Source organism: Alternaria alternata (assembly GCF_001642055.1).
Source record: "Alternaria alternata strain SRC1lrK2f unplaced genomic scaffold CC77scaffold_13, whole genome shotgun sequence".
Taxonomy (NCBI): Eukaryota; Fungi; Ascomycota; class Dothideomycetes; order Pleosporales; family Pleosporaceae; genus Alternaria; species Alternaria alternata.
In genome coordinates, this window is record NW_017306202.1 from 529,734 (window position 1) to 544,885 (window position 15,152).

The 15,152-nt window shown below is 52.7% G+C and overlaps 5 protein-coding genes across 5 annotated transcripts; 3 read left to right on the forward strand and 2 right to left on the reverse strand.

Annotated features, from left to right (window-relative positions):
• Nucleotides 1-272: 272 nt before the first annotated feature.
• CC77DRAFT_1021496 (hypothetical protein) lies at nt 273-6,765 on the forward strand. Its single transcript, XM_018525278.1, has 2 exons — nt 273-4,585; nt 4,634-6,765. Exons 1-2 carry the CDS (start codon nt 469-471, stop codon nt 6,460-6,462), a joined length of 5,946 nt encoding a protein of 1,981 aa, XP_018384788.1. The 5' UTR covers nt 273-468; the 3' UTR covers nt 6,463-6,765.
• Nucleotides 6,766-6,942: 177 nt separating this feature from the next.
• CC77DRAFT_1021497 (hypothetical protein) lies at nt 6,943-8,530 on the forward strand. Its single transcript, XM_018525279.1, has 2 exons — nt 6,943-7,525; nt 7,591-8,530. The coding sequence occupies exons 1-2, from the start codon at nt 7,105-7,107 to the stop codon at nt 8,451-8,453; spliced, it is 1,284 nt and encodes a 427-aa protein (XP_018384789.1). The 5' UTR covers nt 6,943-7,104; the 3' UTR covers nt 8,454-8,530.
• Nucleotides 8,531-8,557: 27 nt separating this feature from the next.
• CC77DRAFT_1021498 (hypothetical protein) lies at nt 8,558-10,419 on the reverse strand. Its single transcript, XM_018525280.1, has 3 exons — nt 10,066-10,419; nt 9,952-10,015; nt 8,558-9,901 (listed from the first exon to the last, which is right to left on the reverse strand). Exons 1-3 carry the CDS (start codon nt 10,341-10,343, stop codon nt 8,858-8,860), a joined length of 1,386 nt encoding a protein of 461 aa, XP_018384790.1. The 5' UTR covers nt 10,344-10,419; the 3' UTR covers nt 8,558-8,857.
• Nucleotides 10,420-10,572: 153 nt separating this feature from the next.
• Nucleotides 10,573-12,035, forward strand: CC77DRAFT_965454 (alpha-L RNA-binding motif-containing protein). Its single transcript, XM_018535713.1, has 3 exons — nt 10,573-10,621; nt 10,674-11,102; nt 11,153-12,035. The coding sequence occupies exons 1-3, from the start codon at nt 10,580-10,582 to the stop codon at nt 11,945-11,947; spliced, it is 1,266 nt and encodes a 421-aa protein (XP_018384791.1). The 5' UTR covers nt 10,573-10,579; the 3' UTR covers nt 11,948-12,035.
• Nucleotides 12,036-12,142: 107 nt separating this feature from the next.
• CC77DRAFT_965455 (hypothetical protein) lies at nt 12,143-15,063 on the reverse strand. Its single transcript, XM_018535714.1, has 4 exons — nt 14,472-15,063; nt 14,317-14,408; nt 13,440-14,264; nt 12,143-13,373 (listed from the first exon to the last, which is right to left on the reverse strand). The coding sequence occupies exons 1-4, from the start codon at nt 14,590-14,592 to the stop codon at nt 12,609-12,611; spliced, it is 1,803 nt and encodes a 600-aa protein (XP_018384792.1). The 5' UTR covers nt 14,593-15,063; the 3' UTR covers nt 12,143-12,608.
• Nucleotides 15,064-15,152: the final 89 nt, after the last annotated feature.

Genomic DNA, 15,152 nt, shown 5'->3' on the forward strand with positions numbered 1-15,152 from the left:
CGGGCGAGAGCGACAAGCTACAGCTGTATGCTCTGGCGCTGGTCGGGGCTGGAGGAGATGGAAGGCAGTTCAACGAAAAGTTTAGTGCAGTTGGTTGGAGACCCGGCGACTAGCGTTCTCTCCCGATGAGGGTCTATGCTGGATGCGACATTTCCCGGAAGGCCCTGTGAGCTGTGGCTCGGGTGCTGTGGCTGGCACCGATGTGTGGCGCCCCCTAGCGTCCCGCGCTACCAGTGGACTGGTCGTCGGGGTACGTAACTAGTAAGGAAAGTCACAAAGTGTCATCTCACATAGCAACCTTGGGTTTCGTGCTGCACCATACGCGGCTTTGCCAATTCGCTTCCCGTCTCTGTACTGCATTGCGCCCGTACGAGTCGCCCCTGCCTTGCATTCCCACCTTGCGTCGCTCCTTCCGCCATGGTTGCTGAGGACAGGGTACTATTACGAATCTCCCGGACGTGAACGACCATGGCCGATACCGACCCCCAGCCAACGCAGACAGACCAAGTGGAGAAGCCCAGGAGCATGGAGGAACAAGAAGAAGAAGAGCGAGAAACACATCCATACAACACAGGAGGAGAAGAGGACAGCGACTCGGATTCCGAGTCGGAACAGGCATCAGCATCAGAGGATGGAGAGGATACGTCGTCCCCAGCGCCGGAAGCTCCACGGGAAGAGGCGGATACATCGACACCTGCACCTGCGCCCGCGACCGAAGCGCCATCACTAAACGTGCCCGACGGCGGAGATGCGCCGCGGTCATCCGAGCAGATCTTCGACCATCGTCTGCCTCTCGAGAACCGACCGCGAACAGACTCGCAGTCCACCGTAGCCACCACCGCCACGCGACCATCCACGAGAAGCTCCCTCGTCTTCGTCGTCACTGCGCTCGAGACAATCGCAGCTTCGAAAGATGCTAGGAAGAACAAGAAGCTTGGGGATAGCACCAATGCTGCCCTGTCTGCAATCAAGAATGAGGGCGACCCGGCACGCATCAACCCCGAGGTGCTCTTCGAACCGCTCCAACTCGCCTCCGAGGCTCCGAACGTCCCCGTATCCATCACAGCGCTCGATTGCATCGGCAAGCTCATCAGCTACTCGTACTTCTCCGTGCCGGCCGAACCACGAGCCGACAACAGCGAGGAGGTGCCTCCTCTGATCGAACGAGCTATAGACACAATATGCGATTGCTTTCAAGGTGAGGCTACCGCGCCAGAAGTGCAACTGCAGATTGTCAAGTCGCTGCTGGCAGCCATCTTGAACGACAAGATTGTTGTGCACGGAGCGGGACTACTGAAGGCTGTGCGACTCACGTACAACATCTTTCTCCTGTCTAAATCGAGCGCGAACCAGCAGGTTGCACAGGGCGCATTGACTCAGATGGTTGGCACAGTCTTTGAGAGGGTCAAGACGAGACTGGCTATCAAAGAGGCTCGATTGAACTTGTCACGGTCATCCTTGAATGAAAAGGGCCAATCGGAGGAGAGCGTACAGCAAGATGAAGGCAGCACAGAAGACATTAATGGCTCTGAAGCCAATGGTGAAGACGGAGAGGACGAGCACGACGCTGAGGCTGCCGAACCCAGCGACAAGGCCGTCGACCGACACACAGGTCCTAAAATTACACTACAGAGCTTCGAAAACAACATGAGCTTCAACGACGACCGTATACACGATAATGCACCGACGCTGGTGACTCGCATAAAAGGAAAGACTGGATCGCGACATGCGTCCGGGCAAGAGAGCTCGCCTCATGTCAACACCGAAGAGGAGGAAGAGGACGAGATATTCGTCAAAGATGCGTACCTCGTGTTCAGAGCCATGTGCCGTCTGAGCACCAAGGGTCTGACAGTAGACCATGCCCATGATGTGCGCTCGCAAGGCATGCGTTCCAAACTTCTCTCTCTGCATATGATCCACACCATACTCTTCAATAACATTGCTGTCTTCGTGTCACCGTATGCCACCATTCGCAGCGGCAGCGACGAACCAACCAGTTTCATACAGGCGGTCAAGCAGTACCTCTGCCTGAGCTTGAGTCGGAACGGCGCAAGCTCAGTGAAGCAGGTCTTCGAAGTTGCTTGTGAGATCTTCTGGCAGATGCTCAAATACCTGCGCATATCACTCAAGAAGGAAGTCGAGGTATTCTTAAAGGAGATATACCTTGCAACTTTAGACAAGCGAAGTGCTCCTGCATTTCAGAAGCAATACATTTTGACAATATTCGGAAGGCTTGCTGCAGACCCCCGGGCACTGGTAGAGATCTATCTCAACTATGATTGCGACCGCACCGCACTTGACAACATGTTCCAGCGCGTCGTTGAACACCTGTCCAAGATATCCAGCAACCCTGTCACCATCACAGCCGTGCAGCAGCAAGCGTATCAAGATCAGCGAGAGAAGCAATCGAGACAGATGGACTGGCAGAGCCGGGGTACATTACCGCCATCACTCACGACTGTATCTATGAATTCATCGCACGACACAGAGCATGGCTATCCGCAGGAGTACGCCATGAAACAGGAGTCTCTCGAAGCCCTGGTCGAGATCCTCCGATCTCTTGTCAACTGGGCTCAGCAAGCCCTGCCTGAGAACACCAAGCAAAATAACCCCGATATGCGACCATCACTCGACGACCTCCGAGTATCGACAGACACTAGGTTCGCCGCAGAGTCTCCAATGGTGGGAGCAGACTCCGGGACTGTCACGCCGCTTGCTGAGGACGACTACAGCCAACTTGAGAAGGCAAAACAGAGAAAGACCGCGCTCACAAACGCGTTGCGGCAGTTCAACTACAAGCCGAAGCGTGGGTTGAAGGCGTTGATTGCAGAGGGTTTCATTCCCTCGAACAAGCCCGAGGACATCGCTCGCTTCTTCCTCGATAATGACCAGGTCGACAAAACAGCACTGGGAGAGTTTCTTGGAGAGGGTGATCCGGAGAACATTGCGATTATGCATGCTTTTGTGGATTGGATGGACTTCACTAAAACCCGCTTTACAGACGCCCTGCGGCGCTTCCTTCAAAGCTTTCGCTTACCTGGTGAAGGTCAAAAGATCGATCGCTTCATGCTCAAGTTTGCTGAACGGTACATCACCGGTAACCCCAACGCGTTCGCTAATGCCGATACTGCATATGTTCTTGCATATTCCGTCATCATGTTGAACGTCGATCAACATAGCAAGAAAATGAAAGGCCCTCGTATGACACCACAGGAGTTCATTAAGAACAATCGTGGTATCAATGACTCAGCTGATCTGCCGGATGAGTACCTACAGGCTATTTACGATGAGATCGCCCAAAATGAGATCGTACTGAACACTGAGCAAGAGGCTGCTGCAGACAAGGGGTTATTGAACCAACAACCTGCGGGAGGATTGTCTAGCATTGGACAAGTCCTGACGGGTGGTGCCCGCGACCTACAGCGAGAGGCGATTGTGCAAGCCTCCGAAGCAATGGCTAACAAGACCGAGCAACTTTACAAGCAGCTCCTTCGGGCTCAGCGAAGAACAGCTGCGGCCCTTCCAGTCTCCAAATTCATACCTGCGTCATCTTCCAAGCATGTCGGACCCATGTTCGAAGTCAGCTGGATGCCAATCCTGACTGCGCTCTCTGGCCAAGCTCAAGACCACAACATTGAAATCGTTCGCCTGTGTATCGAAGGCATCAAGCTAGCAATCCGAATATCGTGCTTGTTCGACCTCGATAGCTCACGACAGGCTTTCGTGGCTTTCCTCTCGCGATTCACCAACCTCTACAATGTGAGCGAGATGAAAGCTAGGAACATGGAAGCGTTGAAAGCCCTGATCGAAATTGCCCAGACCGAGGGTAACCTTCTACGAGAATCCTGGCGTGAGGTTCTCACATGTGTTTCACAGTTGGACCGTTTCCAACTCATCTCTTCTGGTATCGATGAACGTGCCGTGCCCGACGTGCTCAAGTCGAATTCAGGCACGGCACAGTCGCGTAAGAATCTCAACGTTCCGGCCAATCGTCAAAGACCTAAATCACAAGCGAGCACCATGAGCTTCCATTCCGAAGTAGCTGAGGAGAGTCGGTCCACCGACATCGTCCGAGGAGTGGACCGCATCTTTACTAATAGTGCGAACCTGTCTGGTGAAGCTATCGTAGACTTTGTGAAAGCGCTTGTTCAAGTCAGCTGGCAAGAGATCCAGTCGTCTGGGCAAAGTGAGTCACCTCGCACTTACAGTCTGCAGAAGCTCGTGGAGATTAGTGGTTACAACATGACGCGTGTTCGTTTTGAGTGGACCAACATCTGGCAGGTGCTTGGCGCTCACTTCAATGAGGTCGGATGCCACACCAACACTAATGTCGTCTACTTTGCTCTCAACTCACTACGGCAACTTTCGATGAAGTTCATGGAAATTGAAGAACTGCCTGGTTTCAAGTTCCAGAAGGATTTCCTCAAACCCTTCGAGCACATCATTAACAACACAAATGTCGTCTCAGTCAAGGATATGGTACTACGTTGCTTGATTCAGATGATACAAGCGCGAGGTGAGAATATTCGATCTGGCTGGAAGACGATGTTCGGGGTCTTCACTGTGGCCGCCAGGGAACCGTACGGTATGTTATTCCTCCATTCTAGTCTGTACAGCTGTTGATACATAGCAGAGGGTATCGTCAACCTCGCATTCGAGAACGTCACTCAGGTATACAATACGCGCTTTGGCGTAGTTATTTCGCAAGGCGCGTTCGCAGACTTTATTGTTTGTCTCACGGAATTCTCAAAGAACTTCAAGTTCCAGAAGAAATCGCTACAAGCAATAGAACTGCTCAAGTCGTCCGTGCCCAAGATGTTACGGACACCCGAGTGCTCTCTATCCGCCCGTGCTGGGTATTTGAAAGATTCAGAAAAGGGCTCTTCGATACCCAAGCAACCTAGCCGACAAACGCAGGAAGAGCAGTTCTGGTTCCCAGTTCTCTTCGCCTTCCACGACGTCCTGATGACTGGTGAGGATCTAGAGGTCCGATCAAGGGCGTTGCAATACCTGTTCGATACTCTGATCAGCTATGGTGGCGACTTTCCACGGGATTTCTGGGACATGCTTTGGCGACAGCTTCTGTACCCCATCTTCATGGTGCTGAAGTCAAAGTCGGAGATGACAAAGGTTTTGAATCATGAGGAGCTTTCAGTATGGCTCTCGACTACTATGATCCAAGCTCTTCGCAACATGATCAAACTTTTTACCCACTTTTTCGATTCGCTGGAGTACATGCTCGATCGGTTCCTGGATCTCCTTGCCCTCTGTATATGTCAAGAGAACGACACCCTAGCGCGCATCGGCAGCAACTGTTTGCAACAGTTGATTTTGCAAAACGTTCAGAAATTCCAGGCTGATCATTGGAGTCAGATCGTCAAGGCGTTTGTCGACCTCTTCCAAAGGACTGAAGCAACAGCACTGTTCTCTGCTGCGACCGGCGGTTCATCTGCACAGACGAATTCGACGAACGGTACTGGTAAGACATCAGATTTGACAACTCCCACTAGTGACGGACCACCTGGCGAACTCTCGCTCCAAACACCTGCTGAAGAACCGAAAATGGACAACGCGCTTGGAATTAATGGCCTATCTGGCGCAAGACGACCATCCCTAGTGACCTCAGACACTGCGAGCATCAGTGGCGGCGTTGAGCAGCGTATGCCATCGCCGCTGCCCAAGCGCCAGACTCAGGAATTGGAAGACTATCGTCCCGACGATCAGACCCTCCAGCAACCACCCGTGGTCGTCACCGCCGCTCGCCGTCGCTTCTTCAATCAGATCATCACGAAATGCGTCCTACAACTTCTCATGATCGAGACGGTACAAGAGCTCTTCACAAATGAGGCTGTCTACGAGAAGATACCTTCTGGTGAACTCCTCCGCCTTATGGCCGTACTGAAGAAGTCGTACCACTTCGCTAAGCGCTTCAATGCGAATCGCGATCTGCGATCACGTTTGTTTAGGGAAGGTTTCATGAAGCAACCGCCAAACCTGCTCAAGCAGGAGAGCGGATCGGCGTCGGTGTACGTTAGCATTCTATTTAGAATGTACCACGACACATCCAACGACCGCGCCGCCTCACGCGCCGATACCGAAGCCGCCCTAATCCCGCTCTGCGAGGACATCATTGCCTCCTATGTCGATCTTGACGAGGAAACACAACAACGCAACATCGTCACTTGGCGCCCCGTTGTCGTCACCGTGCTGGACGGATACACTGGATTGCCCGACACTGATTTCGAAAAGAACATCGACCTCTTTGCGCCGCTCGTCGTTGGGCTTCTAGGTACGGAAATGGCACCCGATGTACAAAGAAGCGTGCAAGCGCTTGTCGGACGCATCTTTGAGAGGAAGCTGGGTATGGAGAAGCAGCCCCTCATGCCGGCAATTAGCCGGAGTCCACGAGGCAGCTTTGTGGGCAGCCCTAGCCAGAGGAGGGCCAGCAAAAGTGGACGGTAGAGTGACTCTTCACTCTGTGCTCCTGTAGTTTCTTCCTAAGGTTCGATAACTCGACACCTGTTGATTCATATTCTGTTCTTTTGGGTCTGACTCTGCAAGCCATGGTTACTTGTTGGCTCAGCACCTCTCTATTCTCTTTCTGGCTCTAAAGCATTGCCGCCGAGGTTAAGCTTTCTTCAAAGGGCGTTGGTAGGCGCGAATTTTGGTTGTGTTGTACAGTAGCACGATATCAAAAACCGCATCATCTTCTCAAATTTCTTCCGCAGTTTTACATTAGAGCAAGAGAATCAAAGTAAACAGCATATTTTACAACTTGTCTTTCTGACCCACAACTCTGGTGATCATCTAATCATTTATCTGCGTGATCACCACGATCGGCAGAGCCGCTTCATGCAGGTACGACCGGGGAAAGCTTAAACCCGAAAATGCTCAACGTCATGGAACCTAATTGCCGTTGCTGTTAGCATGTACCACCCGGCATCCACGTAAGGAGCGTGTAAGGTATGACGTTCGTTAATGGCTGACATCACGATGCAGAAGCGGGAGGAAGCTGTAAATGCTTGTTTATATATGAAGCTTGTCCCATGTCCACTGTTGAAGAAAGCCACCGCATTACAGCACTAAGAGAGCATCACGTGGAAGATGCGATCCTCAATCCTCTCAGTCGTTGCCTTGACAGCAAGTGCAGCTGCGCAAGTCACTTTTCAAAACAGCAGCGATTCAATTCTGCGAGTCGATACAGGGTCATACGGCCCGGAGATAGAAGAGTACCACTACTACTACTCGCAATGGCCCATAGGTCTCGCCATTTCATCCGCCGGCCGTTTCTTTGCGACCTACACACGCGGCAGCTACGCCTATACACTCGGCGAAGTCGTCAACAAAACTGCCGAAGTACCATATCCGTCCGCGGGCCTCAATCTTCCTGTTTCACAGCTGAACACGAGCTGGAATGGCATCCCTTTTGGTAGTGGGAACAGCACAGGGCTGATCAGCGTACAAGCCCTGTACATCACTCCAGAAAATGACAGAAGACCTGAGACACTCTGGGTAGTAGACACAGGTAAGAAATGTTCCTGTACTAACTATATGTGAGATATACACTGAATCCGTAAACGTAACTTTTAGGACGACCCACCATTATGGACTCAACTGGCGCACCATCGATGCCATACGCGCAACTCGGCGGACCCAAGATTCTCGGTATCAATTTATCAAACGACAGCGTTTACGCGACTTACACTTTTCCACCTAGCGTCCACTTCCCGGACTCCTACATGAACGACATCCGCTTTGACTTGCGCCCAAACACCACGGCGTCCGGATCAGGCGTCGCTTACATTGTCGACAGCAGCGACGAAGGACGACCTGGGTTCATCATCCTAGACCTAGGTACTGGTAAAAGTTGGAGAAGACTCACACAACACCCATCTACACTGCGCGTAGATCGCGACGTACCTTCTTACCAAGGCAACCCGTTTTACCAACGTACAATCGGTCAGCCCATCCAAACGCTACGAGAGGGACTTGACGGAATTCAGATCAGTGCCGATGGCTCGACGATCTACTACAGCCCCTTGACATCAAACTATCTGTACTCTGTCCCCGCCGCAAACCTCCTCACACCCTCTTCGGATCCCCTTGCAGAAATCATGGCCGCGAACAACGTTACGAATCTTGGTCAGCGGGGCGGAAACGCAAATGGCTTCGAAGGCGATAACAACGGTTTGGTCTATCAGTGCATGCCTGAGCACAACGCAATTTATGTTTATAACCCGGAAACGCTGCGTACAGAGCCTTTTGTGAGAGATCCACGTATCATCTGGCCGGATGGAGCGTCGATTGGTGAAGACGGCTACCTTTACATGAACATCAACCAATTGCCGTATCAGCCAAACTGGAATGAGGGTGTTGATGGGAGAACTTTTCCAGGAGCGGTGTTGAGGGTTAAGTTACCGAATGGGGGAAAGAAGATCATGACCTTGGGTTAAAGGTTGGGTTGAAGGTTCAGTGTGCGGGGCTGAGAGGGATGGGGTCAAGTGAGATAAATCACACAGCATTACATCACTAGTCATAAGAATCATTATACAAAAACCCGATGTGATGATGATGTTTCTATTCGTTCATCCTACCGAACTCATGCGTCGTCAACTACATGTCTGCACAGCGAAGACACTGTATCTACGAATACCATATACAGTTGGACTGGTTCATCCATGAGATAGAGAAAGAAACTTTTGCCCAAACCCAGTAGGTATCATAGCGATGACCGTAGAAATATAATAGTCCTTCAACGCCGCCAAATGCAAAAATATCCCATCGACATACTTCAAATCATCTCCATAGAGTGAAGTAGATGTTGTGAATGCACAGGAAGTGAGTAGAGAAATCATCTTTACTCGTCCTGCTTGATCTCAAGCTTGCTCTTCTTGGGGCTGCCCTGGGGCTCGCCGTCATCGGCCTTGCGCTTGTTGGAGGTGTCCTTGACGATGGGAACACCGTGAGCGTCGCGCTCAATCTCCTTCTTGTCCTCCTTGTGGCTGGCGCGGTCGTCCTTGCCATCCTTGAAGCGGTCGCGACGCTTGTTCCAGTCGTCAGCGTCGACGGAGCCGTTTGAAGCGCTGCGATCGCGGCGCCTACGGGGAGAGCGGGATCGGTTGCGGTCACGGCGGTTGTCGCGACGGTCATTGCCACCACGTCCACCGCGTCCACCGCGACCCTGTCCACGACCTCCACGACCTCCTCCACGGCCGCTGCGGCTGAAGTCTCCGTTGGCCTCGCGTTGTGCCTTGCGCTGCTGGTACTTCTCTTCCTCGGTCAGCTCCCAGTCGGGCTTGATGCCCTTCTCCTGGCATTTCATGACAATGTACTCCTTCTTGCCCATGGTAACAAGCTCGTTGTCGTTGAACTTGGGTGTGGGGTCAAGCTCGAGGAACTGCTTCTGGGAGTCCTCAGAGTCGAACTCGACAAAGACACTGCCCTTCCAGGCACCGTCATTCTCGCGACGCTTGCGGACCATGACTGCGCCGTAAGGACGGAAAAATTTCTCAAGCGCAATCTGGCCGGCTTGGTCTTCGCTACCGAAGCCCTTAACGTAGGCGCTGCGCTCCATGTTGTTGGATGAGTTGTTCTTCAATCGGTAAAAGAGCTCCTCTGTGGTAGGTGGGTTCTTCTCGTCACCTTCCTTGGTGGGGACGGAAAGCGGCTCCTTGCGCTTGACGGCTTCGCTGCCAGCCTTGCTGTACTCGCCATCATCAACGACGTCGAGATCGTTGCTCTCGCGGAGTGCCTTTACAACAGCGGAGTAAGGCTTGAAGTGGCGCATGCGCTTGAAGGTGCAGATGTGGTGGATAGAAACAGGAGTGTTCTTGGGACCTTCGAGCACCTTGAACATGTGCTCGTCGGTTGCCAAGTTCTGTGCAGAGAAGTAAAACTCGACCTTGGAAGTGTTAGTAAGGCGTACCATGGAGTGGAAATCGGGAGTCATACTTGGGCGCGGATCTCGTTGGGGTCGTCGGACTCGGGAAGATCGTCAAATTCTTGGTTGTTCTGCCTGCGCAAAGATTAACACTAAAAGACGCAGACTCATACGACTGGGCGCACCTCTTGTTGCGGTTGTCGCGGAAGTTGCCTCGACCACCGCGACCACCTCGACCTCCACGGCCACCGTCGCGACGGTCGTTGCGACGGCCGTTCTTGTCCTCGGACTTGCCATTGACTTCCCACTTCTCCTCACCGTTTTCGGTCTTGTTGGCCTTCTCCTCGGGCTTGGAGTCGGAGGTTTCAGTCTTGGACTCAGACTGGACGTTGGCTGTGCTCTCAGTCTTGGAGACTTCAGCGGGATTTGCGGCTGGCGCAGCAGTAGTCTGTTGGTCTGCCATGATTAATATGTGTGCAGCTTGAGTCGCGTATGTGATTAGAAGCTGCGAAGGGCGGTTTTAAGTTTGCGACAAAGAGGTTGGAGGTTGTTGGAGAGAAAAAGGCGCCAGGTGAGAGGTAGCTATGGTTCTTAGTGGGGAATTTTCGATGCAGCCGGGCACGGACCACTGTCCAGATTTACGCTCGCCGCGTGGGCCGCTATTGTAACAATATCACCAATTCTTGATCCGCCTTCACCATGCCGAGGAAGAAGCCGAGGTTCCATTCGCTGAAGAAGCTGGTATGATTGCTATCGTTGAAGCCGGATAGAGTGGCGAGCTGACAGGCTGCAGAACGTCCGCCAGAACTGGTCACGATGGTCATTATACGCTCTATCACAACTTAAGGCTCCAAACGTCGTCAGTCGAACGTATTTCCAGCAAAAATGGACGGCCAAGGCATCTACAAGAGCATACCATGGCGAACACATACGAGAGAAGAAGTGGAAGCACATGTTCAAGCGGAACCTGCCAGCGGTAGTGGCCATGGACCATAGATATCTTGCCCGGCACGATGGTTCAGAACAGGCGGCTGGACGAGGAATGGGTGCAGATTCGCCGGACAAGGCGAGGACACCACCAATGACACCATACATGCAAATGGCATACTACCCATTGGAGAGGAGATTGGACACAGCCATCTTCCGGGCGCTGTTCGCAAGCAGTGTCCGACAGGCCAGGCAATTCGTTGTCCACGGCTTAGTCAAGGTCAATGGCAAGAAGGTGCGTCATTTTCCGTATGTTGAATGTCCTCGCAGCTAACTCGCATGCAGATGGTCTACCCCGGTTACGCACTCAACCCAGGCGACATGTTCCAAGTCGAGCCCTCCTCCGTCATGTTCGCAACTGGTGCCCCAAAAGAACGCTCATCGACTGCACGTCGTATCGCTAAAGAAAAGGCCGCCGCCCGTGCCGAAGCCCGCGAGCAAAGTGGTGGACAGACGCCTAAGCAACAGAAAGATGACGACATCGTCATCTCCTCGTCCACACGCGAAGAACCCACACCCACCGAGCTGAAGAAGCAGCTACAGGACTTGATGGAGCAAGTTGACGGTGTCCTTGCCGAAGACGTCAAAGCCAAAGACAAGCAAAAGTTCCGAGCTTTCCGCCAGAGCGTTAAGAAAGCAATAAGTCTATGGCGCACCGCAAACCCAGAGACCATCTCCACACTCGACACACAATTCGAATTCCTCAAACACCAAATCGCCGAGCGCTCCGCTGCCCTTACATCGTCCTCTCCTAAAGACGCGTCTATCGCCGAACCCCTCATCTCAGAAGAAGACCAAGCGCGTCTCCGCTCCGCCTTCGAGAAACTCAGACTAGAAACTGAACACACATCGGCGTGGAACAGGCGGGATGCTCAAGCGCCTTACGCGACGCCATGGCGGCCTAGGGACTACATGAGCGCGTTTGCCTTTATCCCGCGGTATCTCGAGGTCAACCAGAACATCTGCGCTGCTGTGTACCTGAGACACCCGGTCGCCAGACCGGGTTTGGCTGAGGTACCGACGCCGTTCCACATTGAGACAGGTCAGTTGGCGTTCAACTGGTACCTGCGGAACCGGTAAAGCGGGCGATTGTGGGGAACGTACTTGTACATTATGTAGATAGGCCGCTCAGAGCGGAGCTGAATTACAATTGTATAACATAACCGCCATTTTTTATATTGCGATATCAAGCATGGAGATTGTGTTTGTTCCAATGGATTGATATTACTGAGTTTGCTAGTGATGCAAATCTTACGCATGTAGCTGCTACTTTGACCGTGAAAAACGCTCCCTGATTGTATATATCCCCCCTGAGCCTATAGGCCTAGTATTATACATGAGGACGTGAAGATATTAGTGGGTGATGTCCTCTGACCACCCGTTGATCGCGACAAAAGCTTTGCGTCAACATCGCTTCAAAACGAAGCTGGTAATGTTACCAAAAACTATGCTTACTGTAGGCCAATCCTTACGCCGAACCGACAAAGCGCTTAAGTTGCGTGGAAAAATGCCAAAGCAGGGAAATCGTCTCCAAGTCAAGGAACATTTGACAGGAGAAACACCAAGAGCTGCTTGCTGCATCTACTTGCGACGCGGGCATGAGTGTGCAGCAAGTGCAATCTCCTGCGCAGACCAAGGAAATATGTCTGCCGACAGGATCAAAACTTCCATTTGGTAGGTACCGGGTATGAATTGCCAAAGACGGGTTGGTGTGCATTTGCGTTTATGAGGATTTACATCCTCAATCAGCATCAGACTCTTCGTCAAGGGTCAATATGCTCACTGGGTACCTGAGCGTTTCCGCGCTCGGCCTGGGGCTTACATCAACGACACTGCTGTCAGGTGTCCAATGCGAGCTTCGTTCGGACGTGGTAGACGCAGTCGCGTAGTGCCTGAAGCCGTTGGCTACGACGTCTGACGCCTCGAGATCCGAATCGTAACTCGGGGGCTCTGTGGGCGTGCCTGAGCGATAGCTTGGTAGGCTCTCTGTTCGGGAAAGCGGCCTAGAGGGAATCTCGGGTAATGAGGTAGGTGGGTAGGTCGATGCTGTGGAGAGGGGCGAGTATGGTGCCCGCGACTGTTGGCGTTGACAATCGCAGGGTGTGCGATTGATGGCCCGTCCTTCTTCAGCATCTCTTACGAGATCATTCACCACGTCATGCGCGGCCCTCAACTGCCTAATCTCTTCCTGCATCGCGTCCTCCAGCACACTCTCCTGTTCTGAGATCAGCGCGCGTTTCTCCTCGTAGTCCGCGATACGCTGGTTGTCTCGTCGAGCCCAGTTGCCGCGCCACCAGCTGCGCCATGCGTGTTGTCGAGCTGCCCGGCGATAAGCGCGAGCGTTGAGGCGTTCTTCTCGAGCGGCGGCGCGCTCAGTCCTTGTTCTCAGGCTGCTACACTTGTGCCGGATTACGGCGACGAGGCAGCCACAGCACAGAACACCCAGAGTGATCTCGAGAGCGAGAAGGTAGGGAGATGTCTTGGATGGCCGGGGTGGAAGTTCATTCTATGCAACATCAGTATCAACCACTTGCTATTCGTCTCCAACAGGGCAGAGCAAGGGATCACATACCGCTTTCGCCTCGTATACGTGGGGCGTTGGCGATCCAACCTTCAGGTGGTCTCCAGACATCTGTGCTACCTGTGCAGCATGACCATGTGCTTGCGCAAACATTTCCTCAGAACTACCCATGTCTTTCGATTGGTGGCCGGGCTTGAAGTGAAAAGACACAATTTTCCAAGCGCCGTGAGCTTTGTGGGCAATAGTCTTGACGATGCACGAGATACCGTCACATTCACTCAACTCGTGCGACAATTCCTGCGCTTCTTGCCGAAAGTGCGAATGAATCTGCTTCTTCTTTTCGGCGATGAGAGACTGAATTGCCTCAAGTTCTATCTCAAGGGCTTTCAACTCGCGGATTTTGTCTTCAAGTGACTGGGCCTTGTCCTCTCCTTTGGAAGTTTGGTTGGTGGTGGACAGGGCGAGACGCAGAGATTGAGGGGGTTCACGCCAGGATTCAGCTACGTCCTTGTTGCTCGCTGAGGGGTTGGGAATAGCCTCAAGTCTGAGTAGGGAAGGGGGTGATGTTTGCTGCTTGAAGGAGATTGTAAAACCGGAAGGTCTGTCGATGGCCTTGCCGTCGATGGCCTTGATGTTGACCGTCACTACCTGGGCAGCTTCCGTTTCCTCAGTGGCGTGAAGACAAGCCGTCTCCCATTCGAGATCCAAATCGCGCTGCAGAAACCATTCATTCTGTGTGAGATCGGTGAGGCCTTGGTAGGATCCGGAGCCAGATGCGAAGTCACCGTTCCACTCTTGGGGAAGATAAACTCCGTTTAGAGTAATGTTGGAAGAACCACAAGCTTGATCCTGGGCATGACTTGCGAAGCTCAAGATCTAAAAAAGTGAGCAGGTGGGATGGTATTTAGGTGCCTGAAGGTGGCCTTACCAAAGACTCGTCATCCTGGCCCGTGTGATCGTGGCCAAGACATCCAGTGCAGGGGACACTGAAGGTAGCTTGCGCGTAGTTTTGTTGAAGGTCTAGCAAAGTTCAGTAGCTGCCTAGGGATGGCAAATATGGAATGGTATAAGAAGAATGCGGACCTAGCTGCAAGAGGTTTCCGTCCGGGCGAGTAACTTGACGTTCGTGTTGAGGTATGACGGCGGAGAATGCAGGTGCCGCCCACGCGCACGCTGCCAGCACTTTGGACTTGAAGGAACGCATATCGAAAAGAACGAGGAACACGATTTCAACAAAGCAAAATTTCGAACAGCGCACGAGAACGCCGGCCCGCAAAGAGAGCGAAGTTTGGCGGGTTATGGGACAGATGTTCCCAAAGGTTCGAGGATCAGGCACCAGTCGAAGGGCGTTTTGGAGGACGAGGGCGCGGAGCTGCTAGTGGCTGCCGTCAGCGTGAGCGTGGCTTAGACGTCCGCTCACGATTCAGCTGGCAGCGCTATGCATGATGGAGCGTGATGAAACACGGGGATACGGCAAGTTAGAGTGAGCATGCAAAAGTGCGTATCGTGTAGTGTATGTGATTGTGGTTGTGGTCGTGATGAATGCCATGATTGCCAGAACCCTGTGCGGCCATCTGGTGATGGCCGTGTTCATGTGAGCGTGGTATCACATTTGAGGTATCTGGGCTGGCTCGAAGACGATGGACTGCTCAGTGGTTTACCAGCTCTACCAGTGCTATGCAACATGCGCGCATCTGGATGTATCGAGATGCTGCCGAAGTGGATAGTAATTCGTAGGGCTGCTCCGCCAAGAGTTTATGGTCC